The sequence below is a fragment of the Stegodyphus dumicola genome, chromosome X2 (genome assembly GCF_044657685.1).
Source record: "Stegodyphus dumicola isolate Sdum_Otavi_A_Nest chromosome X2, ASM4465768v1".
Lineage (NCBI taxonomy): Eukaryota > Metazoa > Arthropoda > Arachnida > Araneae > Eresidae > Stegodyphus > Stegodyphus dumicola.
In genome coordinates, this window is record NC_140781.1 from 73,627,729 (window position 1) to 73,652,766 (window position 25,038).

Consider the following 25,038-nt stretch of genomic DNA (forward strand, 5'->3'; position numbering starts at 1 on the left):
AAAAAAAAAAAAGAATAAAACACCTAGTGAATGTAAAAATCAAATACTGGAACTTCTATGTAAATGTGTTTCAGGGTTTTAATTTTTACTTCATGAAAAGCACTAATTGTTTAAAAGCATTTCATACACACAATTTACTTCAACGATTTGTTCCCTTTTATTTCAGAAAATATTTTTTTTAATTCTACGTTCGAAATTTTCCATAAGAAATTCTATATCTTATTTAACTTATTTAAACATACGATCTTGAAAGATATCTTTTTGAAGTATTGCATGTTTGCACATGTTTCAATGATAACAGATCATATTTTGCGCTTTTCAGCTTCTGTAGGTGAATTATTAAAAAAAATCAGATAAAAACAAGTGAAAGTTTCCATATAAAAATGAAGAGTATTCTTTCCAGAATTGCTTTCAGGTACACAAATTCTTTATTTTTATACTTTATTTAAATTGGCAAAATGGTAGTGAATATGATATAACTAGAACAAGGCTATGTAAATAAGGCACTATTTCAACTAATAAAATTAAATTTTAAACATATTCTCATTAGGAAACTGCACTATAATTTAAACATTTTCTCATCAGAACATTTTTGGGGGAATTAAGCAATTAAACTACAGTTTGATAAGCTAAAGAATGAAATTTTGCTGTAATATAGCAACTTTTCAGCTTTTCTGAAAATAAAAATTACTAATTAAAGGTTAAACAAAAGAATCAGTACATATTAGTGGTTTGATTGTTTTATTAAAATACGCCACATTCGAAACACATCAGGACACATTTTAAAAAATAAAAATAAAAGTAAAAAATACGATTTAGCCTTTACCAGCCAACCCAAATACTAAACGCACTTCACAATAAGTATGCCTCATGAGGTTTATCGATATTACCATCAGAAATACTTGGTGTCAGTCGTAAGGTACAGCTAGAAATAAAAAGAGAAATTTTGGTTGTAAAAATATTATGCAGTAATTGACGCATAATAATTCTTATTATTAATACAACAATGATTCTAGTTCAAAGAATGAGAATTGTGCAGTAAGACAAGAACTCCTTTAATATGATTAGATGAAAAGTTTATTACACTTAAACGCTTAAAACCACATTTTCTAAGTTTACATTTTATATCAACTCTCAGTTCTTTTAAAGTTATAAGCAAAAGATATTTTAGAAAAGATTATTATTGAATGATTTTTAATTCCAATGCAATTTAGAGCATTTTAAAACAAATTGTGCTATACATGACATTTCAGTTAAGAATGCATCTGAAGTTATTAAATGATTCTAGAACTGAACTTTTTAAATGATTCTAAACTTCATATTATATATTTAAACAATGACTAATATACATTAATAATGCTATAGCTCATTTTTAATAATTATAATGCTGATTTATGAGATGCCTTCTTTAAAATAATGAAAAGGTAAGTAATATAAATTTACTTAATACTATTAATTTACAATGAATTCTTTAGCCAGTTAATTAGCAAAACACTTTTCTAAATAACCTTCACTATATATATATAAATTTTTGTGATTTGCAAGAAGTATTATTCGCAAAAGTTGGAAGATAATTGTAATTTAAATTCTCAGAAATTTTTGTATACTCCCCACAGAGTTAATGAAATTAAATATCAATAACTTTCAAAAATTTGCTAAACTCATAAAAGGTTGAAAATTGTTCTAGTCTTTGGTAGAAATAAATCAGACTATTTATTTATTTTAAAATCGCAGCAAAAGTATCTCATGAACATCAGTTACGAAAAACTCCTATGAATTTCTCTTTATGAACGATTCATGTATTTTTATATTTGGTGACGTTATATTAGTCCTTCTCCGAGATTGAATACTTTTAAATAAATGTATAAGTTTTTGTATCGAAATCATTCATTCAAATTATGAAGTACGTAAGACAAAAATCCTTCCACTGTTCTTGGAAGAACACAAGATTTACATACGGAAAAGGGCAGCCTTGGTCTTTTTGTTTCACAAGGCTGGCAAACAGTATTAGGGATGTGGTCTCTAGTAGAGGTACAATCACACCATTGGCACTGAAACAGCTGGATGGCTTTAAGAAACTTTCGAGCAAAAACACTTCTCCAGTTCTTAATTTCACTAGATGAGGCTCTGTTCAGTGGGTGAGTTGAGAAATAGCTTCCATTGACATCTTGAGATAAAGCAATGCAAAGATCTTTCGGAAATGAAACTTGAGATCGCAGAGCGGGTTCACCAACCAAATCTTTCTGAGTTACGTCTTTTGAATGGTACACTGTATCGGGGTCAACACCTGTAGAAAGAAAAAAAAAAAAGATATTAATTCATGTTTTCATATTTTTTAGCTGAAAATAAAACAAGAAAATAAGAATAGAAAAGCCGTATTCCGAGCATAAATCTACTACTTTGAATTAAATAAAACTGTAATCACTTCTTTTAACCATGAACTAGCTATTAAATATTAAACTCTTGAGCACAAGCGTATTATTGGTAAGAGGCTAAAAAAAGCAAATTATGCATAGTATGTTTTAAGCACATAATTCGAAAAAAAAACAATTTCATAATGAATTAATAAATTTTACGATTATTATGCAAACCATACGCACCAAACTATAAATAATACACTCAAGTATGCAAATTAAGGAATTTGCAGGTATCTTAGAATTGACATTATTTTATAACCGACTCGATTCATATTCACTGAAACAGGAAACGAACACCAGTGCCACCTGTCCTTCTTGAAAGGAAAGCTTAAGTTCCTGATAACAGAAATTTTGTAATATCTACTGAAGTCAGTTCGGATTATTGGGCTTTAAAAAACTAATTAATGGGTTGCTTCTGAAAGCATTGTTATTTTCTTTCCGTTGAAAAAGACGATATTAAAATAAAAAAAAAAAAAAAAAAAGTAACACAAAAAGTATAGTGATGATATCATGTGCGGCAAAATATGAAGAAGAAATTAAAAAGTCAGAAAAGAGGTATGCCATACACAAGACCAAGTACCCAAGAACTTGTTTCAAGTGTCATGTATACATTTGGGCTATGGTCCCAGAGTAGCTGTGATTAAAGGCAGTATAGATATGGTAAATCCCTACGTCGCAACTGCGTGACAAGATCCTTACGTGTCAGCAGCTCTCTGATCCCATCCAGCTATCACAGAAAATTCTCTGGTCAGAGAACTGTTGGCAGTCTCAATGATCATCTTATCTAGAACGATTTGTCGATGGCGATTTCAGATCAAGCAATATGCGAGGCATGCCCTTAATTATACGGCATAAAAAATTCCATAAAATAACGATATACTTGACATCTAGATGAGAAATTACAACAGTAAGTCAGTGTACTGTTTACTAATGACTCGCATTTCAGACATACCTCTTCAGAATTTTGGATATCTCTGCATATATTCGACAGTTGCTCTACAACAGTCGTTGAGTTGCAATGCATAACCCTTCACTGCGAACCAGTCAGCAACAAAAAATGCTTTTAAGAGAATACTTTTCTTAGCTGATAGGAGCTGTTACACAACCTTCTCAACAGAATGCGTAGCCTCTGGATAGCACATGCAACTGTTTTTGGCATTTATATTCCATACGAAACCTTTTTATGATTACCAGGGTAACATTCATGAAACAAACTGCTTACTCTAGACGTTGTGTATCATTTTCTTTTCTTTTCTCCCCTCTTTTCTTCTTGCAGGCCAATTGAACCTGTTTCGTTTTATTTTGTCTTTTATATTTATCTTCTTGGTCTATGTTCACCAAATTGCATAAAGGCAAAAACCATCATAGATTGTAAATTCTCTAACAAATGAACATGAGTACATTCGTCATAAGATTCTACTGCAAGAGTTATTTTAAAAACCTACTAACAATAACTTTTAAAAATGCTGAATAAAGAAAACATTCAGTACATTTTTTAGCAATTCCAAATAATGTAGTTGAATCGATAGTTTTTAAAATACCTTTGTTTAATGTTATAGTTATTAATAATAGATTGTACAGTCATTAATTTTTTTTGGGGTGGGAAGGAAGCAGGAGACATGAAACATGTGCAGTGCTCTAGTCGGGACTCGAATCATGGACCGCTCGAATACGCGTCCGCGTCGAGTATGCTTTCAATTACACCGCGAAGGCATGCAGAAAGGAGGGAGAAAATACGCTATATATTCCCCAATTGATAGGTCGACTGGAAATTAGAGGACCCAATTGCTAAATCTCGGACCGTGGATAATCTCGGACTGGGACTCGAACCATGGATATCTCGAATACACGTCGAGTATGCTTCCATTTACACCACGAAGGCATGCGGAAAGCAGGAAGAAAATACCTTATAAGACAAATCAAATATTTGTTCTTAAATGTGAGCAATATTAAAATGAATTCATTCAAAAAAGGAAAAGAAGGCTTATCTTCTTGTCTCATAAAGTAATGACATGAGAAATTATTATTTTCTTGAAGTTATTTATTAACCATGAGTTTAGAAAATTTACCTATGATATCTTTCTCCTTCTCTTTAAGTGAACTCTTTCGAATAGAAATTCCAGCACTGTTGATAACATGTAGACTTACTCCACGTTCGAGCAAAATCTGCTGAATGACTGGATATAGTAACTATAGAAGAAAAACAGCATAAAATTTATGAATTTTACTTACAATTAGTGATAAAAGAAAATTCTAACAAACTGTAGTAACTAAGTGAACAAATTTTGTAATGCTATTACTCTTTTCACAAATGCACCTTTTCCGACATACCGTTTATATTATACAGATTATATTATATTATAAAGATACATTTTATTGTTTAAGAACTCGAAAAGAAGCATTAAACTTTGAATGTAGAAAGAAAAACCCTATTCAACCTCAGAAGTAAAAATAGTCATTATATGATGCAAAAACCATGCAATGTATTTCACACTCCCTCCATTTTATTTTGAAATTGAGCCTCGAACGAATCAAAGAAACGTTGATTAATTTTTGTTCGGCCATTGCAGGGTTCGAGAAGTTTGGTACATGAGCTTTGTAACATGGTATTGCTTAGCCTTTTGCTTTTCACGCCCATCAATAAGATTGGCTGATGTAGCACTTGTTATTTCTCGTTCTTATGAAATTGTAGTGCTGGAATTTTACAGAATTATCCTTTGAATAACAGAGTCTCAATAAATAGTAAGAATTTTTAATTTTTACTTTTATTATAAATATTAAGTAATAGTGCTGCAGAGATTATATATGATTTTTATCGGCTATTTAATTTAGAAGCATGAAAGCTGTTAAATTCTTTCAATAAAAATACGTATACTTTAATGATGGTCTTCAAGCAAATTAAGCAATTCACATGGATTAAAGAAAAAATTTCTATCACCTTGTTTGTTGCAACCTTTTAAGGCTTTTCCCTTTCTTTTTATAGAACCGAAACTACTAATCGAATTAACTAATTCTCAAGCATCAATGGATGCCTTTTCAAATATGTGATTTTTAAATACTTATCTTAAGAAAGAAACATTAATTTCATGCTTACAGTGCGATAAATAAAGGTGGTAATTTATATTAAATCTCTCAACTCAAACGTATAATGACTATTTTTATCTGCATTGGTGGAGAAAATCTGAATGTGAAATTTAAAATTATGTTAATAATTTTAAGATTACTGTATTATATTAATTAACTTTTAACATTTATATTTTACATTTTAACTTAAATAAATCGCATTTCATAAATAATATAGCTTATTTAATGTCCATTTTTGACATTATATTAATTAATGGTAAGAGATTAAGACTTTTAAGACTATATTTATTAATTAATGATAGCTGAGGAAATAACAGCTAAACTTGTTAGAAAGCAAGAGGAAATTTAAATCATAAAACATACTGATCTATAATCATATCTGCATGGTGAGCAGGATAGTAAAATGAACGACTTCGCCGTTTTGCTTCTGAAGTCTAACGTCGCAGCTAGTTGAATAGCTTCAAGGGCTCTGGAAGATTTCGCTTTTTTATCCAATTTGAATCTACCCGATATTGTACCAATGTCTCTTGAATTGAAGAATGTTTTTCCATGAGCAGTATAAATCTGCGGACTTCCAATGTCTTCACCGAAACCGACCACGCCAAACAAATTGTCCTTCAGTCCTTCATTCTCTAGCTCTCTGTCAATAGATCTTGCCAGATTTCCCAAATCATTTAGAATGATTTTATTACATTCCTCATCTTCAATAATAAAAATGATATCAGCAGATTTGGGATTCAGATCTGTATATTTTTTCCTGTCTCCATGCTGCAATGTGCTACCATCAGGAGCCTCACAGGTTACTAAAAGAAAAAAAAATTCTCAGTACAATCCATAAAAATCACAAAATGAATATAAAAATGTCACATATATGATCGTCTTATTCACTTAATTCAGCCATTCTCAATCTGTGTAGAGCATTCTGTTGTTTCAATGGCTCTTCAATTTATTGTATATTTATGTTAAAATTTTTTAAGGTTCTAGGTTTCTCAACTAGGGATCTCAACAAGGGGGTAATTATTTCCAAGAGTTTCAGGGGAGAATGCGGTAAACCTTTCGTTAAACTCTTAAGAATTTGATTTTAGTTTATGAATATAAAAATTACTTTTATTTAAGTTTTGGTATTTAACAATATTTCATACACTTTTTGTTGTTTAATTTATAAAACATGTTAAAAAATAATTGTAAATCTGAATATATGTATATGTTTTTTTTTTTTTTTTCAATTTTGGAAAGGAGAGGGGAATGATCTTCTAGAAATGGTGAAAAAGTTGAATGGGACAAAAGCCACTGTTTTACACTCTTTGAGTACAATCCATAAAAATCACATAATAAGAGAGACTCTAATGACATCAATTATGAACTTTTTGAACGTTGCATATGTTAAAGTTATAGATGTTCAAAACATCCACTATTGAGATCAGTATATAATCTGAAACACTGTAAAACAGCAAAAATGATTTCAACGGCAAGGACAGCAAAGTTGTTTGAATATCTTTCATGCAGTTCCTTGCTTTTCTCTGTGATTTTGTGAAAGTCTGTAACGCAGTCTACATATTTCCTTGATTTGTTATTAGTCTCTTCCTGCCGCACCGTACTTTCTTCACATCGCACACAATTCTCTCTCGCATAATCTTATATTCATCAAGGTGCCGAAGTATCACATTCTGTTTCCATCATCTTTGCACCTCCCGCAGAATTTCAGTTTTTGCAATGACACTTTAATATCATTCCAGTTGAAAACATATTGTGACCTCTGATATTTCATGCATAATAATGTTTTTTATCCCCGGAATTAACAAAAAGAAAATACTCACAGGTTATAGGCATTGTAGTTTCAACTCATCTTTAGCAGTTTTCATATTATTAATGTTCAACATCATGTTGAAACACTCAGTAGTTCTAAATTGTTTTCAATGAATGAGATTATACCTAGATTTCTACAGATAATGTGAAGTCTAGTAGGTTATAGGTAGATTACGCAAACAAATACAAAGTAAGTTCTGTTATGGCCTAAGTAATTAGCTAATAATTAAAATTTATTGGCTAATTACTTAGGCCATAACAGAACTTAAAATCAAATAGCTGAACATTGAAGACAATCAGATAATATTAAAAAATACATATCAGAAAGTATTCACAAATGGAAATGTGCACTTAACTACGAGATAAAATTGCTGATTTAACTAATCTAACAGTCTAGCATAAACTACCAGAAGGTAGGCACCATTTAAGAAATTCTATTTAAGGAATAAATTTTCCGAAAGATTTTATTAAAGTAAAACAAGGTAAAGCATAGATTCAGGCTCCAACCAGTATCTTCATAAACTTAATGAACCATTTTCTTAAACATTTAGTTTCCACTATTGTATTACATTTCAGGGATATTTATACGAAGAGCTATCTGAAAACTTGAGCCTTTTATTCTCCAACGGAGCAAACATTGAAAACATGAAGAAAGGAAAGCTTAAAGTAGAACTTAATAGTATTGTTATCGTAAATAATGAAAATTTTCAGCCTTCAGAAAACTGTTCAACATCTGTTATTCAAAGGTCGGGTGTAGTATGTAAGAATAGAAAAAGTGATAATTTAAGCACTGAATTAAAAAAAAATTATGTAAGTGTGGCTAATACTGAAATGTCCTTTACATAGGCAACTCCAGGTTTTCAGAATGTGGAAATCTTTCAGAATGTGGAAGTGAGATTAAAAACTTCTCACGAAAGGACAAGAACAAATGCTCGTTTGAAATGTAGTCCCAAATGATGTGAAGAAAATAAGTAGTGATGATAGCACGCTTTACGATCAAAATGACGTTGAAGAGCCTATTTTAAAGTAACAGATTATAGATGAAAATAGGTTAATCGAGCCTATTCTGATTCAGCCTAGTCGAGCCTATTCCTATTCTGATTCTAGAAAGCTATCAATCTACCTAGTACAGCAGAGCAGTCTAAGAATGTGCTGTCTTATTTAAATAACCTTGTTTTATAGGCATAACCAAGGGCATTACGCACGGCAAAAAATTCCTCATTTCCAGCAAGCACTATGTAAAATATTTGCAATAGGAATCGCTACTGTAACTTAATAATTTAGAAGAGTCGAAAGAAGCATACAAAAGATAGAGCAAAAATCGTAACATCATAAGGTAAGAAGAACATTTCACGCACATCTTAGTATTTAAACACTTGAATTATTTCAATATATTTGAAAGTTATAATGTAATGCATTATAATAATCGGAGCATTTTCTTCCAATCACCTTGTACTTTATATAATATTTTCAAAGGTGCGTTCATAATAATTATATTGTATTAGTTATATAACTCTGATATCGATACGTTCTTTGGGACCAGAAAATAGATCTAATTTATAAGTTATACCTTATGCATTATCTAGCTTGTAGAAAAATATGAAAGAAATATATAGTCATATAAAAATGGAAAATATTTGTTGAATGAAGCTGGTCAAGAATGCGAAATTTCTCAGCTTCGCAGTGGTGCCTTTTTTTTTTTTTTTTTGAAAGTTTTCTAATTTTGGAAGAAAGAAGGGGATCCTATATTTTAATCCATAAAAAATTCTTAACAAATAGCTACTTTCTGTTTTAGTATTTCATTTGAAACAAAGCCCTCGTAACCTAAAGTTCTGCTTGTTAATTTTCTCCCATCTAACTACCTACCTTAGACTGCACTCAGTGTCAAGGAGTTATTGCCAGTAAGGGAATAAAGACTTATATTCCTACTTAATAAGTAACAAATAAAAATATGGCCTAATTCGAGAGACAGCTGGAAACAATGTAGCTAAAACTACAGAAAGTGAAACTGAAATTCAAATTTTAGTTTACCAACCTGCTAAAAAGGTACAAGAAGTGCAGTGTTCTGGATTGGACAAACTAGTGCTATGAAAGATAAAATGGACAAGGGAACACAAGAAGTAAAAATTAACCACTAAGAGATCAACATAATTGTCCCACCCTTGCAAAGTGAAACAAAAAAATAAAAATAAAATAAAATAAAACCTGAAAGCTTTCAAATTTTACATTACGCCCAAAGGGGCGTTTTCTAACGTTTTGTGTTTTACCTTTATTTATTAAATATCATGTTATTTACACTTAAAACATAAAATTCAATTCAACAGCAATATCGCAAAATAATTTTAAAATGAGGATATCTTTAGAATTTCCAATAAACAGTCTCGCGCGCTGGAGATAAAAATGTTTTTTTTTTCGTACAGTGTTGCCATTGCTCGCTTTAAAATCGTTGATTTTATTAATAAAAATTTAGTTAAAGTGTTACAAAATATGAAATCGATAATAAAACAAATTTCAAATTCCAAATTCGGGCTTCGAGATGCCCGTATTCTAGTCTAGACGTACGTTATTCAAAATTTGATGGCTCTAGGTACCGTTGTTTATCATAATGCGAGAAACATGCATACATTCATGCAGATTCTTCATTATTTAATTTCTTTAAGTATAACACAGGGCTCTAATATTTGGTGGCAACAATTTGAAAAGTGATCCGAAATTTATAGTGAACCAACGCAAAATGACAAAACTTTAAAGCCTTTCTGGGCTTTAAAGCCAAAATTAATAGCTCTTCTGGGCTAACGCCTTTTGGGCTAATAAAGCGAATTCATTTATTGCACTTATTAAGGATAATAATTCAAATTTACATAGAAAACATTTTCAATATTTGCTTACGGCACTCCGGTGGAAGGCTCAATTCCACATAATTGCTTTCGCATTCCATCACATAAGATGCTGCCACACTACAAAATCCTTTTTTCGTATTATCTCTGGCAAGATGACGTAGACACAATTGCAGGTATTCGTGAGGTTCAACCTATGGAAAAAATCATAATGAATCATTTTGAGGTATTATTAACTAATGTTCTAATTTTGATATATATATATGTATAATGTGACTTTTTTATAGGATGAATATTATATATTATTGGATATAACTCAGCTGATAACTTCCAGAATAAAACGCTACGAAAAACATTTAAGTCTGTTTAGTGAATAACAAACAATTTAAAAATTCAACTAGAGTTGTCAAGGCAACAGGAATCAGTGGTAAGTTTCATAATTCCTTTTATAACTCATTCATTTATTTTTCATAATTCATTTCATTATTTTCCTCTGATTTCTGTTGCCTTATCTCTAATTCGTTATTCGGTGTGTTATTTTTTCTTTAATTAATTGAAATTCAATTATTTAAAGAAAACATTTCATCTAAAAATCTAGCGTGTAAAATTAAATTAAAAATAAAGATATAAATGCTTCACATTTATTGGAAAACGATGTAATTATGATTACACACAGAAGTCACAGGTATAGTATAGAACTGAAAGAATATTTACCAATCCTAATGTTTAAGAAGCAAATAAATAAATTTATTTAAAATGTTTCAATGATGCTATGAAATAACAAAAGCTCGAATGCGTTTTACCTGTTACAACACTGAATCTCCTAGTTACTATAAACAGGAAAATTTTTATTATTTTAAGAGTAAAATTTCAATAGCGTTTGAAATAGCTATAATTATCAAGCATTTATCTCTTGACTATATAGGCTGGTCAAAGGAAAAAAATTAAAATTAAAAATAATTCGCTCTCATTCAAATATAAATTAACTTTTCCGGTTTATATAATTTGCATATAGTAACGGGGAATAATTTAAGAGAAATGACATGAATGGAAAGTGTTGTCTATGTGCGTTTTAGAGCTTATTCTTTCTGTACTTAGATCGCTATACTTAGATTATGTGTAAATGGCTGAGCAGGTGCAATGCTTAAACTCCTCATTCAACAAATTTTCACCTTAGATCAATATTTAATAAATGAGTAATTAAAACAAGGAAGATTAATTTAATTTATCGTCTCTTTGTTACAAAAGAGAAACAGTCAAATAGTTTGTACTCAAATGAAAAATAAAAATCCAAAAACGCACATCAGATTTAAACACAACAAGAAGGATAAACTGAAATTAGATGGATGGAATCTATTCAGTATGATTAAAATCTCAAGAGAGAAATCTTAATTAAATAGAATTAACACCTGGATTATTTCAAAATACTTTGAGCATTAATTTAAATTCTAGCAGCAGTTGCTGCTGTTCTTCTCAGTTGCAGAAAGAACTATTAATGGAGAGAACACTAATGAAAGAAAAGGCAATCTTTAACATGTTAATCCCAATGTCAGTCACCCCTGAACAGGCACTATATTTTTTCGTTCGGGCCGCGTTAGCCACCGATGTATACTCGCGTATATTTCGCTTAGGCTGCTGACTGATAGTATACTTTTCGTTCAGGTCAAGGCAGTCAATATTGATTGACGATATACAACTGAAAAGAATTATATTTTTCAATCAAATTCTACACAGACCTCTGGCAGCAGCCATATTTGTGAAATTGGATATCGCGGACTAAACAGAAGGGACAAAATAGGAACGGCGCTTAACGAGTTAATATACTTCATAACAGTTCGAATCAAGACTGTCAGTACTTTGATTTTTATATTCTAGCGTCTGGGTTCCCAACGGGGTAGCTGTTGACCTCTTGGGGGCTCAATGAAATTTTAAAGAAGGTCAGTGATGATCAAGGAGTCAAAAGCCGAATATGCACCTCCAATTGATCAGCATAGTCAAGATCCCACTGACTACAAAAATTATTAATAAGATTGATAATTAATTGTTTATTGATGTGAAATTGCATCATGTAGTAAAGAAGAAATTATAAAATAAATAAATGGGGAAAATACACAAAAATTATTTAATACAATATAATATAATTAATTAATTAATTTTTTAAACAAATAATATATTTTAAAAACAAATAATATATTTTTAAATGCATAATTTCTTTTGGCTACAAATGCAATACAAGAAAAATAAAACGCAGAAACACAAGAAAACAAGATTTAAAAAAACCGTTACTGTTCCTGAAATTTCGTTACTGAGAGGGGGGAACTCTACACTGGTGTGCAAAAATTAAGGACGAGACGGTTTTTTCAATATAACTTTGTACAAAAACTTTCCAAATCAACACATTTAATACCATAAGATCCCCAATACGTAAGGACATGAGTAATGTAAGCAACACTTACTAAAAGAGAAATCAGAGGGATAAAAAGAAGCTTTATTGAAAAAGTAGCATGGCGCGCAATGCGACTGAAGGCCGAAACATCCCTGTGATGGGTGTCCAGCAAGAAACATCCGGTCTTTAATAGGGGATATGATCTCCCCTGACTGCTAGGCAGGTTTCACAGCGTCTGCCCATGCTGAGAATGAGGGTGTCAATGAGTTGTTGAGGCATTGCTGCCCATTCGTCTGGCAGCGCCAATCGAAGCTCCGGAATCGTTACTGGTGGTAAGGTACGAGCTGCCAAGTGTCTGCCTAGAAAATCCCATACATGCTAGATGGGATTGAGATCCGGAGATCGTGCTGGCCAATCCATACGTTCAATATCTTCACACTCTAAGAGCTGTTCGGCAGCTACTGTGCGATGACATGGTGCATTGTCGTCCATGAAAAGGAACTGCGGACCCATAGCACCTCTAAAAAGATGCATATATGGAAGAAGAATCTCGTTACAATAACGGGTCCCGTTGACTGAACCTGCGTCGAAGATGTGAAGGTCTGTACGACTACCAAGCATGATGCCTCCCCAAACGAGAACACCGCCACCTCCATACCTGTCCCTTTCATAATGTTCGAAGGATGATTGCGGCTTCCCCGCTCTCTCCAGATGAGTATGCGATGAGAATCGCTACTCAGACTGAATCTGCTCTCATCTTTAAAGAGTACTCGTCCCCATTCATTGTCTCTCCAATTCCGGTGTTCCCGGCACCACAGAGAACGCCTTCTTCGATGGGCAGGCGTTAGAGGTACACACCGTACAGGGCGTCGTGCAAACAGACCACCACCGTGCAGTCTTCTGGCCACGGTAAAACGCGATATCGGTCGTCCAGTCGCTTGTGTCGTGTGTCTAGCGATTTCTCCCGCTGTCTGCCGCCTGTTTCTTCTGGCCTGTAAGGCAATATACCGGTCATCTGCGGGTGTGGTTCCTCGTGGATGACCACTACTAAACCCCCGGATAGCTGTTCCTGTAGTTTGAAATTGTCTCCAAAGTCGTGAAATGATGCTGTGAGCAATTCCGAACTCTGCAGCCACACTTGTCACACTGCGGCCTTCCTCCAACTTCCCAATGATTCGACCTCGGGTAAAAGCATCCAGATGTCGTCTAACAGATTGATTATTCGCCATTTCTCGCTGAGGCAGCAACTCGGTGTGATTTTAACTGCTATACGGCGTGCAATCTCTTTGCCAGAAATACTGATCTTACACCGACAACATGCTTTATATTACTCAGACACTCCCCCATTACGTCTACCTGCATATCTGCGCATGTGCTACCGTACATCACCTTACTTAATCTCCTGATTGGTCTTTCTGTCCGCTCTGCCTCTTCGTTGAGCTGATATGCTAAATTTTCGACTTCGTCCTTAATTTTTGCACACCAGTTTATTTCCGAACCAATCTTACAAACTTTGGCCTCTTCTTACCTAGTACATGCAGAGTTTAGTCTGACATGGAAGCAATAATTTACTACCTGAAGCAAGAAGCAGGTTAAATATTTTTGAATGATAAGATTAAGTTAGGCAATTTTATGCTGAATATTTAAAAAATAGCGTCAGTACATCAAGCGCGGACTCACATTAACTAAAATCGAACATTTATGCAACTAGTAGAATCTATGATTTTTGTTACTGAGAACTTGTTTATAATTACAAAGTTAGAAACAATAATGCAAAAAATAATGAAACACAAATCTAATAAACCATTTTCTCCAAAATTTTAATATTCTTGTCTAATTACAATCTTTCAAGTTTTTATGTGTAGTTATTTGTATTATGATAATGTTATATGTTGCATATTATAAAGAAAAATGTAAGGGAGTGGATGAAAGAAAAAGTTCTTTTAAAAGGGAATCGATGCAATAAGCTAGTTAGGAATCCCTGGATTCTAAAAACTTTTCAACATTCGCTTTTGTTTTATAGAATTTTTAAGACATTTTTGTAAGGAATGAGCATGCGCTGTGTCTTTCCGTCAAACAAGATATTTTTACGCTTCGTTTCACAAAGCCAAATTTGTCTACAAAATTGGATTTATGGATCTGTAAAATACTTGAATTAATTAAGAGAAATTCTACATTCAAGGCTATTCGCTTTAGCTTTGCTCCGTGCTATTTATTCTGTGTCTGCTCAAGCTGATGACTAAAGTAATTTCAAGTGCCAGGCCAGATATTTTCGTCCACCTCAATTTTCAGTGCCATAAATCAACAGACCTCATCGGTGGGATTAAAACTCGCATCTTAATTTGGTTTTTGTTAGGTTTATGTGACTACGGCAAAGCCTCGAGGGCTATCTGCTTAAGGGTAGGGAGCCTGCGGGGAGGACTTTCTGAGAGAAACTGGTTCACGTACATGCTACACATGGGGAAACCCACGAAAACGCCATGCAGCCAGCACATTCACTGGATTCGAACCTCGGACCCAACTACCAGTATTCAGCAACTTTGCCGCTCGGCCGCTGGTGGACGCATCTAATTTGATAAATATGCTAGGCTGCATTACCTTTAATATCAAGGGATTCTTTTTAATAAATTCTAAAAACTGGTTTCCTCATTTTTCTGTAACTATTTTGAAAAAGCGTGGTAATTACTGCTGGAAAAAATAAAATGTAATTATTTTATGTGAATAGTAATTACAAAGTTTGTAAAATTTACTTGTTAACCAGTGTATGCTAAAAATTTCTCTTCGCCGGGAATCCAACCCTGGCCGAATTATCAGTGTTTAGCGGTCTTACTCGGCCACTGACAGGCGCTGTAATAACTTGACTGATACATTACATTGATAATTGTTTGTCACTAAATAATAAATAACTAATTGTTGGTTTTTATCTCTTAAAGAACATAGACACTTGAGTTTGTTGGCAGCCGTTTTCAAGCCCACCATCTGCTGAGTGGAGAAGCCGCTGAAAACTGGTAGTTGGACTCAAATTCGAATGAGTTCGCAGCTTGGACCTATTCATGGTCCTTTCCATGAGTAACATGAACACGAGCCAGCTTCCCTTAAAAAGCGCTGCATAAAGGCATCCCTTACCTTAGGCAGCTAGCCTTCGAGTGCTTTGCCATAATGATGAATTAAGACAGGAAGCAGGTTTTTTTTGGGGGGTGGGGGGTGGGGGAGTAGTTTCGGTCTTCCTAATTTGTTAAAAGACAAAACTCTCAAAACCAGGATAAACTAGATTATTGGCTGAGAAATGCAAAGATCTCTGTGCAGAATACAGTCTGCGTATCTATGCCAAAGCACTTCTCCACACCAATGCATTAGAAATCTCAGTGACATTAGTAAACTGAGTGCAGTAAGCTTCTGCAGTAGGTTTGGTTTGGTTTATTTGATTACAGCAAACACGTAACAGCTATCTGTCTAAGGAGAGGGATGCCTTCAAGGAGACTTTCTAAGGGGAAAATGGATCGTATTCATGTTACATATGGGAAGATCACGAAACTTCTCATACTGTAAGCCAATTCGTAGAGATTTGAGCCCAGGTACCACTAATCAGCTATTTTATCTCTCGGCTGATAATGGGCTTTCTCTACCATAACATTGACAAAAAAGTCAAATAATTCATCCCTTAAGTTTTACGTTAAAATATAATGTTCTTTTAGTTTACCCAAAAATATTATATTTAGACAATTTTGTTTGTCCTACATTTTTACACAATTTTAATATGCTTTTTTTCTGGCTTAGTGAATATTTATACTTCTATATCAGATGAACAACTTCAGATTATCAGTAAATTAGTTTTAAGTCCAGCAAGCTCATAGGCGTGAGATCCTCTTTTAATCAGTCAGTACGATACTTACGTTTAACAAGTTAATATGAAATGTCAAACTAGGTTAGTCATCAGTTCATAAAACAGCCATCATCAGACGAGCAGTGAAACCGCTGAACACTAATAGTACCAAAAATTGGTATACTACAAGGTTTGCTCTTGCATGGCATTACTAACGCCTAGTCTGCTCAAAAGAAACTTCTTCCCTACTGTTTTTGTGCTTTGTTTCTCCCACTTCTGCAAGTAAGTGACATCAGCGTTGTTTACTGACTTTGGCTAGTTCGATCCGGATTCCAATTCCAACGAAGAGGCTGGTTATATGAGAGCTGTGATTTTTCCCATGCGTTACGCAAATCCGAAGCGGTTTCCTTTAAAGTCTCCACGAAGACATCTCTTCCGTTAGAGAGACAGACAGCCTCATGTGCTCTGCCATAATTTCAGCAATCAAATTCGGTCCAATTCATAAAAAAATTAGCTGATGTCAGACTGTTGAATCATGCAATTTCGATTTGGTGATCCAGAAAAGCTTTAGCTTTATGCTCAACAAAGGCATTTTCTTGGTTAACTATCTTATTTTGCGTATCAGATTAAAACATAAAGTATCTTTTAAGTTTCTAACCACTTATTTTATATCAATTCTCTTTTCTATCAGCCTCGCTTTCATTTCCCTGTCAGAATGTAAATTTCCACCGCGCGTAATATTCAAATTAGGTAGAAAGTTGGAAGTATTTAAAGGAAGGTTTTGGATGGTGAAATCAGAGTGTGTTCTGCCTACTTGAAGTCCAAGTTGCTAAATTTGATTCTCTGGCGATCATTATTCTGAAGCGTTGAGTTATTCTTGCCATTCGGCTTGTTTACGCCGACCTCGGACAGAGCCAGCTTGCGCGCTAATTATATTGTGAAGCCGTTACGATATACTTACATTTCCTAGATACTGGATGAACTGAAGTTCTAGTTCATCCATTATCTTTGATTTAAAGCCAAAGCTACTGATTTCTGTAAGCGCGAGTTGGTGCTGTCTGTTAAACTTCATTTGGATTAAAGGTTCCTTTACACCCTTTCCCTGTCTCGGTGGTACCTATAAGACACAGTGAAAACTCAACTCTCTTAGAGTTCTGATCTAATTGTATTAAATTTTACTCTTTTAGAGTTCTGATATACCCTTTTAGTTCATACTCTTTAGATCTGTTCATACTCTTTCAGAGTTCTGATCTAATTGTAAAAATTAAATTAACAGTAAGATTTGACCTTCTTAAGTAGAAAGTCAAATCTTACATACTGTTAATTTAATTTTTATTCCATTTTCTTTTCATTTTCATAAAATATGCGTGAGTTCATAGACTAAAGGAAGCAGTTATAGATTTTTGGAGGTGCTATTTCTGCTTGAGTAAAATAATTTCTTTTTTGCTTATAAAGAGTGGCACTTTCCACGGCAGTTTGATTCATGGACCGTAAAATTCTGCCATTTTATACCGACATTTATTGAAAGCATTTTAAAATTCCTTTTCTAAAATCAATCTTATGATTTAGTCATGTTGAAGCATTTACACTTGATCAATTGCTTTGGCTAATTGGTTAAGGCAGAATATGTGAATGTCTAGAACAGGAGTTTCCAAGGGGTCGGTATTCAATTCCTGGGGGGAGGGGGTCGATGGAATTTTAAATTGATGATTAAGGGATTGGTCGATAGCAGAATATATATCAACAACTGATCGCCACTATCAGGATTTCATTGATTACAAAAAATATATAAATAAAATTTATAACTAATTGTTTATTGTTATAAAGCTGTATCATGTAAGGAAGAAATCATATCAAAATATAAGAGGAAAAACGCTAAAATTATTCAGTACATTTTTTAAACCAATAATATTCTTATAAAATATATAATTCTTATGCAATAAATGCAATATAAAAGAGTCAATTGCAAGAACACAAGAAAATACAACAAAAAAATACGAAGACTGAAAAAGTAGAATAGAAAACAAGAAACAGGTTGAATATTATAGAAAGAGGATGAGTTAAGAAATCAAATTAAGCACTTTTATGCCCAAATATTAAAAAAAATGCATCAATGCATCAATATATCACGCGCAACCCTGACATTAATTAAAATCGAATTTTTATGCAATTAGAATTTGTGATTTTTTTTCTGAAAACTTAATATTTATAAAATTAAAATAATAATAATGCATAAATTTAATAAAAATTTTTCTCATATTCTTAATCTAATTGTCATGTTTGAGTTGTTTATGCTCGGTTAGGCTGTATACCGCTACAGATATTGCTGCACATAAAAACGTAAGCGGCTCGATGAAGAAAACTATTCCTATAAAAGAGGTCACTGCAAGACAAAAAGGTTGGAAATCCCTGTTCTAGCCTTTTGTTGAATAAAACGGAGTACGGAGTGCACGAATAGAGGCATGACAGGAAAGATAATTTAAAACGAAAGAAAAATAAAATACATCATAGAAATCTGTCATTTAACACTTATCTCATTCAGATATCACGACAATGAATTATAATAATACATAATTCGTGATATTATTCAAAACTTATAAAATAAGGAATACTTACTTCAGCAAAACATGCTGCTAAGGGAGATTTGCTTGATTCAAAATGTAGTTTGCATTGTTTATAATAGTCACTTCTTTCATTGATTCGCGAATCAGCAACTAGATTGCTGGTTTTGCAGCCTTTCTTCAATTCCCAGCTTTTGGCAAATACTGTGGCTGAGTTAGCAATTTGACCTTTAGGCCTTTTGAAATCATCAGACGGCTCATAGTTATATGTTCCAAGGAGACCAGCAGTTTTCCCGTAGTACCAACCAGAGATAACAAAAACGCAGAGTTCATGAATTAAGTGACATTTAACTTGCACTCCATATTTGTCATCAACTATGATGGTATTTCCTGATCGTATGACCGTAAAATGCTCGGACAAATAAGGCAGCTCAACGGCGTTATCAGCAACTTTTACCTAAATAAGGTATAGTCACAATTAAAATATATACAATATATTTAAGATAATTGTAATAAAATGTAGTGGTAAAATGCATAGTGTTTTTTCCAATTGTAATCAATTTTGCTGTCTCAAAACATTTCAAACAATATTTTTTTTTATTATTTAGTCACATGTTTTTTTATTATATTTGGGGATTTTTTATTTAAGTAAAAAATCTCAAAAAATGAAGTCAAATTCAGTTCAGTTTCCTCAATTTAATTTAACTTTGAGCTGATGAGTTTAGAATCAGAACTGATAGCGTACCTGCTCTGATTAAAGACTGGAGATATTAACATCGGAAAAGAGGACGACACTAATTCCTGAACTACTAGAAATTTAGACTAAATATTAAAGCTGTTCTGCTTAACAAAGGAAGTTTCTTTCCCATCTTGGAGATCAAAATGAGCTGTTATAAAAAGCTTTACAAACGAGAAAACCTAGTTCGTTAATAATCTTTAATGAAACTTAAAATACTCATCTGATAATAGAATATATTTTACAAGATCAATCTTTCGTTTTGAAAGGCAGATTTTTTTATTTAGAAAGCGTTTTGAAAGGCAGATTTTTTTATTTAGAAAGCGTTCTGCAAGACAAAAAGATTTGTTTAAATGAAAATATTACTATTCTTAATCCAATCCTAAAATGAAATTGATGAAGAAATCTGTATAATTTAGTATTTTTATAATGCACTTGAACAGGAAAAAGTAAAGCTTATGCTGAAACAAAGAAACTGAAAAAAATTAAAATACACGTGGCTCAGTATTATTTACTTATTTATTATTATTAAGAGTTTTAAATAAAATGATGAAACTGGAAACGATAAATACAATACCTTTATTTTACATTCTTCTGATGTTTAAACTGTCCTGGCAAAATCATTTCGTGTTGAGAATTAGAAATGTAACAATATAAAAATGCATTGTATGAGTATGCATGCAAATTTACAATTTATGACTTAATAACTTATTATTATTATCATTATCATTATTTGGCACTGCTTATTTTATAGATTAAAATATTTATGCTTTAGTTGCGTTAAGTAGAGATGGAAAATGGGAGAATAAAAGTAATATAGTTAAACCTATGTATTAAGCGCATTCTCGTTTCAAAACGATTAAAAATATGAATTCTTTGCTTTGTGCCTTTGCCAAAATTAATTAGTTAACTAAAAAATTAAATGAATGTTGTTAACAAGTTGACTATCTATGGAATATATTGCTAGATCATTGCTTTATTTATCTGCAGCAGCTATCGCACCAAAGAACTTGGGTTTGCGTATCGGGTAAATCTTAAATGGTGTGATGTGTACTATGAATCCAAACGATTTTTGTGTGGATGGAGTCAGGGAAAGACGATGAGAGATGCTCTTATATATTGGCCCAAGATGCTCGATGCACATATTTGTTATTAATTATTATTAAATAACTTCAGTGCCGTTGATACTAGCTGGTCTCTAATAAAAATTTAGTAGTGTGAAATAGCGGAACCAGGGAGTTTAGTTGTAAATTTAAACTTCGGAACGGTTCAGCCGCAAATAGAAGTTAATTCCTTTAGTTCTCTAACTTCAAATGTTTTACATTGTTGTAGTTACTTAATAATTAAAGAAATAATAATTTGTTCCACAGTCTAGAAAATTAGACTAGAATGTAGATCGAGCCATATTAAGTTCAGCTTATAACTAAATATAGCTATCAATCAGTTCAAGCAAGATTTAAACAAAAGACATTGGTTGTTTTGCTAATTCAAATATTTTATTAAATATAAACTTTAAAATATTTGAAAGCTGAAAAACGTGTTCTCTTTCAAATGGCATAAGATACAAGTAAATGTTTTACATAATATTTCTGCTCTTTTTTTCCCATGCGCCCATTAGAATAACGCAAAGTAATTTCGGATCAACTTTTACTTTCTTTCAGAGCTTCCAGTCCCATGAACAAAGGTAAACTTTATGGTTAGGATGCTATTAAGAAACAAATAGATGTATCACATTTGCTGATTAATAAATTGCGCTAATTTTTATTTTCGACTGAGATGCGTCATCGTTTTCGACTGACTGTACCTAAAATTGTGCTGAGATTTTTCAGCAGTTGAGATATGTTAAATTTTTTGGTAAACTGATAAAACATATCAGTATGAACTCCAAAGTAACCATATATGAGATCATTTAGAATGAAAAATGGGGCATTACACTAATGAACCTTCCGTCCTTCCCCGAGTTTTCGAACTAAAGGACTACTTAGCATATTTAAGGTCTGTTTACACTGGCGGAACTTTGAGCGCATGAAATGTGCGAGAACTTGATGACACTCTAATGGAATTAGTTTAATGTGCTAAAGAAATATTTCACTCTTGAAATTTAAATGACATTATCGCACAGGGCTATTTACATGGAGCCCTAAAGTTCGCACGCATATCTTGGGTTCTAAGTTACGCTAATGTAAGCGGACCTTTACAGGATCCCATTTTCCTTAATTTTCACTATAGTAACTCTGAATTCCCATTTTTTGAGTAGTAGCCTACTTTTCGAGTTGCGAGATTTCGACGTCATAATATATAATTCTGTTTTTATTTGATAAGACACAAGACGGATCAAGATAAATCGAACCGAATATGGGAGAGGAGAAAGCGAAAAGTGTTAGTGTATTCAATGCAGCAGCACGCAGTAACACTTCAAATACTACGCAGCGAGCTGTGACGCATATTGCACTGTGTTGTCTTTCATCTACTTGTATAACATAATATCGCTTTATAGCTTATGTGTTCTTCACTTGCTTTTGGTTCGGTTTGTCTTACACTACCCTGTATTAATCCAATACCTTGAATACTGAAATTGATAACGGTACGAGGGCTTAGACTTTAATTTTTTGAAAATTCACTTACCGCCTTTTGAGCTCCATTCAGTTCAATGCTAATGTCTTTGATCAGTACAAGAACAGACGGATCATTATCTCCTTCTCTTGGTTTCAAAGCAAAGGTGAAGTTGCTGTCTTCAAAGTCCCTGGCGAGAAGGTAAGTACACTCTCCAGCAAAATCATAAAACTTCTTATCAAATGTGATGAAATGTTGATTTGCAAGTATCATAGCTTGTGCTGGAATAATAATAATAATAAAAAAAACAGAAATCAAACATTACATCACAGGTTATTCTATCTGCTTATTTCTTTGCAATTCAATAATATGATAGTCAGAATAAGTGATATTACTTGAGCGGCTAAAATGACCAACAGACGTGAAAAATAAAAATTGGGTTTATCGATTTTAATTGGATTGAATAAAAATATTAGTAATCAGAAAGACCTAGAAGATCGATTAGGAATTTCAATTTCAATCTTATTTACTATAATAAACAAGGAAAATAAAAGCCATATATATATATATATGAAAATAAAAGCCATATATATATGAAAATAAAAGCCATATATATATGAAAATAAAAGCCATATATATATATATAAGGTGGGCCAAATAAAACCTACTAATGTTAAACACGGATAACTCTTGTAATAATCCTTTATTTTGATAAATGTTTTTACACATTAAATATATTTTATGGAAATTATGTATGAAGTATGACATGAGACAAATGTCCAGCATTTTCTCGATAGAGAGATTGCCTCCTTTTAACGCGTTTTCCATTACACCATGCAATGCTTCTGATTGAAGGCTTAGTATTTCGTCTCGAGTATTATGCTTTAGCTGTCTAATAGTCTCTAGTTTATTAAATACACTTTGTCTTTTAAATATCCCCATTAAAAAAAAGAATTCTGCTCCGCCATTGGCCGCAAAAAGTTTTAAATCATCGTTCTGTAAGAAGCTCCGGAAAACGTTTCCGGCGTTCTATCCACATTCTCGAAGAAATATGGGCCGATAACTCTATTGGCCAATAACATCGCACCAAACAGTACACTTGCATTAAAATATTGCCAATATTTACACTGCGTTGATCGTTGACAAGATTAGAAAAACTCGATAATTTTAACGCGTTGTTTTGTACTGTATGGTTCCATAATAAATTTCCAAGAATTCAATTATAACCTACAAAAAGAAAAAAATAATTATATAAAAAAATATAAAAGTTATCTGCGTTATATATATTTGTGTTGCATATATTTAAATAAGAAGGTATGCTGTAAAGGAAAGTCATGTTTTAAAAGAGAGAGACAAAGAAATTATTAAAATAATTTGATTTCATAGATTTTATGCTTTCATGTGGCTGAAGTGATCAACTTTTGAAAAGACACTGAATAAAAGGTAATTTTCAAAGAAGAAATAAGTGTTGATTTTTAATGGGCGAAATCTGCAGGCCTGTTCTTGATCATATTTGCCTCTTCACATTGTTATGGCAGTACAGTTGATGAAAGAGAGGTTACGTCAGTTTTGTTTTAAATAATTTGTATTTTCAACCACATTAACCAAGTCAAAATTAAAGAAATTTATTAAAAAGAACGATTTGAAGTTATATTCAAGACCATTTAAATCAATTTGTAGAACATTATAAATAATTCTAGTGCATTGTTAAGCACTCAATAAATCAATTCGATAATGCAGCCAAAAAAAAAAAAAAAAAAAAAAAGTCTGCGTTTAGGACACTGCTTAATGTAATCGCGGTTTATGTTAACATCCCGATATTTTTATCGAATTGCCGAAGACCCGCCCTTTTGTATAAGAAAACAGGGAAAATCTATTCCTTATTTTAATCAACAGATCGGTTAATATGATCAAAATATATTGAAAGAAATTTTTTAAACTGAAGTAAAGTTACGAAATAATTTCAAAATTGATTATGAAATTTGCTGAATGACAGAAAAATGTCGCTTAGTAAAAAATTATATCGCCGAATAGCTTGGTTTCGATTTTAGTCAATCATTTGAAGTTAGGCAAAATGAGAGCCTTAGTCTGATGTAAATTTTCGACAACTCTGCCAGTTTCGAAGGCGATCAGACACACAGATCTCCCGTCTTCAAAAGCAAAAGGATTTCAGCAAAATTTATTTTTTCCCTTCCCTGAAAAAAGGTTCCCCGAAACCTAAGGTTGCTTTTTTGCCTAATTTTCAATTTTACATTAACAAGTTCTCTTCCAGTGAAGGGATGGCCCTCCGACTACCTAAGATTAGGAATACAGCATCGGTCAAACAACTTTCGGAAAATGTATGCACAGCAAAACATTATGAAAAATTTATAAACAAACTTTTGCCTTTTCCTAATTAAAATGCTGTCAAAATACCTAGATATGCTTCTAGTTATATTTACAATAAATTAGATAAATTAAGTGTCTATATTGAAAGATGCTTTTTCTCACCGTTCATTCGGTTAATGTTATCAAAATAGCAGAGGATAAACATGATCAAACTAAGCGGTGTCAACTGTGCTGAACATCGAATTTGTTACGCAAGAGAAGATTTGAAGAAAGGTCTGAGAATTACGCAGGCATTGCATTGCAGAGCTAAAAACTTCCACTTGTGGAGAAATACACTTTTTAATTCTGTGTAGGAACTTTTTAACGAAGTAAGAGTTTCTCCGACAGCCATTGGATTTCACCCCGGCTAAAATCACTAATAATTTAGAAGTTGACGGCGCAAAGGAGGCTATGATTATAAAATGACTGAGCTTGGTGTATATAGATGATGTAGCAATCCTTGCTCGT

General features: G+C 32.6%; 1 protein-coding gene across 2 annotated transcripts in view; it reads right to left on the reverse strand.

Moving 5' to 3' along the window:
• Positions 1-724: 724 nt before the first annotated feature.
• Positions 725-25,038, reverse strand: part of LOC118181421 (apolipophorins-like) — a 149,269-nt gene continuing 124,955 nt past the window's right edge. Inside the window, exons 29-35 of one of the 2 annotated variants that reach the window (XM_085809893.1) lie at positions 22,276-22,484; positions 18,970-19,371; positions 10,197-10,338; positions 5,865-6,304; positions 4,487-4,607; positions 1,959-2,287; positions 725-925 (exon numbers count right to left, since the gene is read on the reverse strand). In XM_085809893.1, coding sequence (XP_085666019.1) covers positions 893-925; positions 1,959-2,287; positions 4,487-4,607; positions 5,865-6,304; positions 10,197-10,338; positions 18,970-19,371; positions 22,276-22,484 — 1,676 coding nt within the window. In that variant the 3' untranslated portion in view covers positions 725-892. Of the gene's footprint in view, positions 2,288-4,486; positions 4,608-5,864; positions 6,305-10,196; positions 10,339-18,969; positions 19,372-22,275; positions 22,485-25,038 lie in introns of both variants that reach the window. The other variant, XM_085809892.1, reaches the window with a different exon arrangement.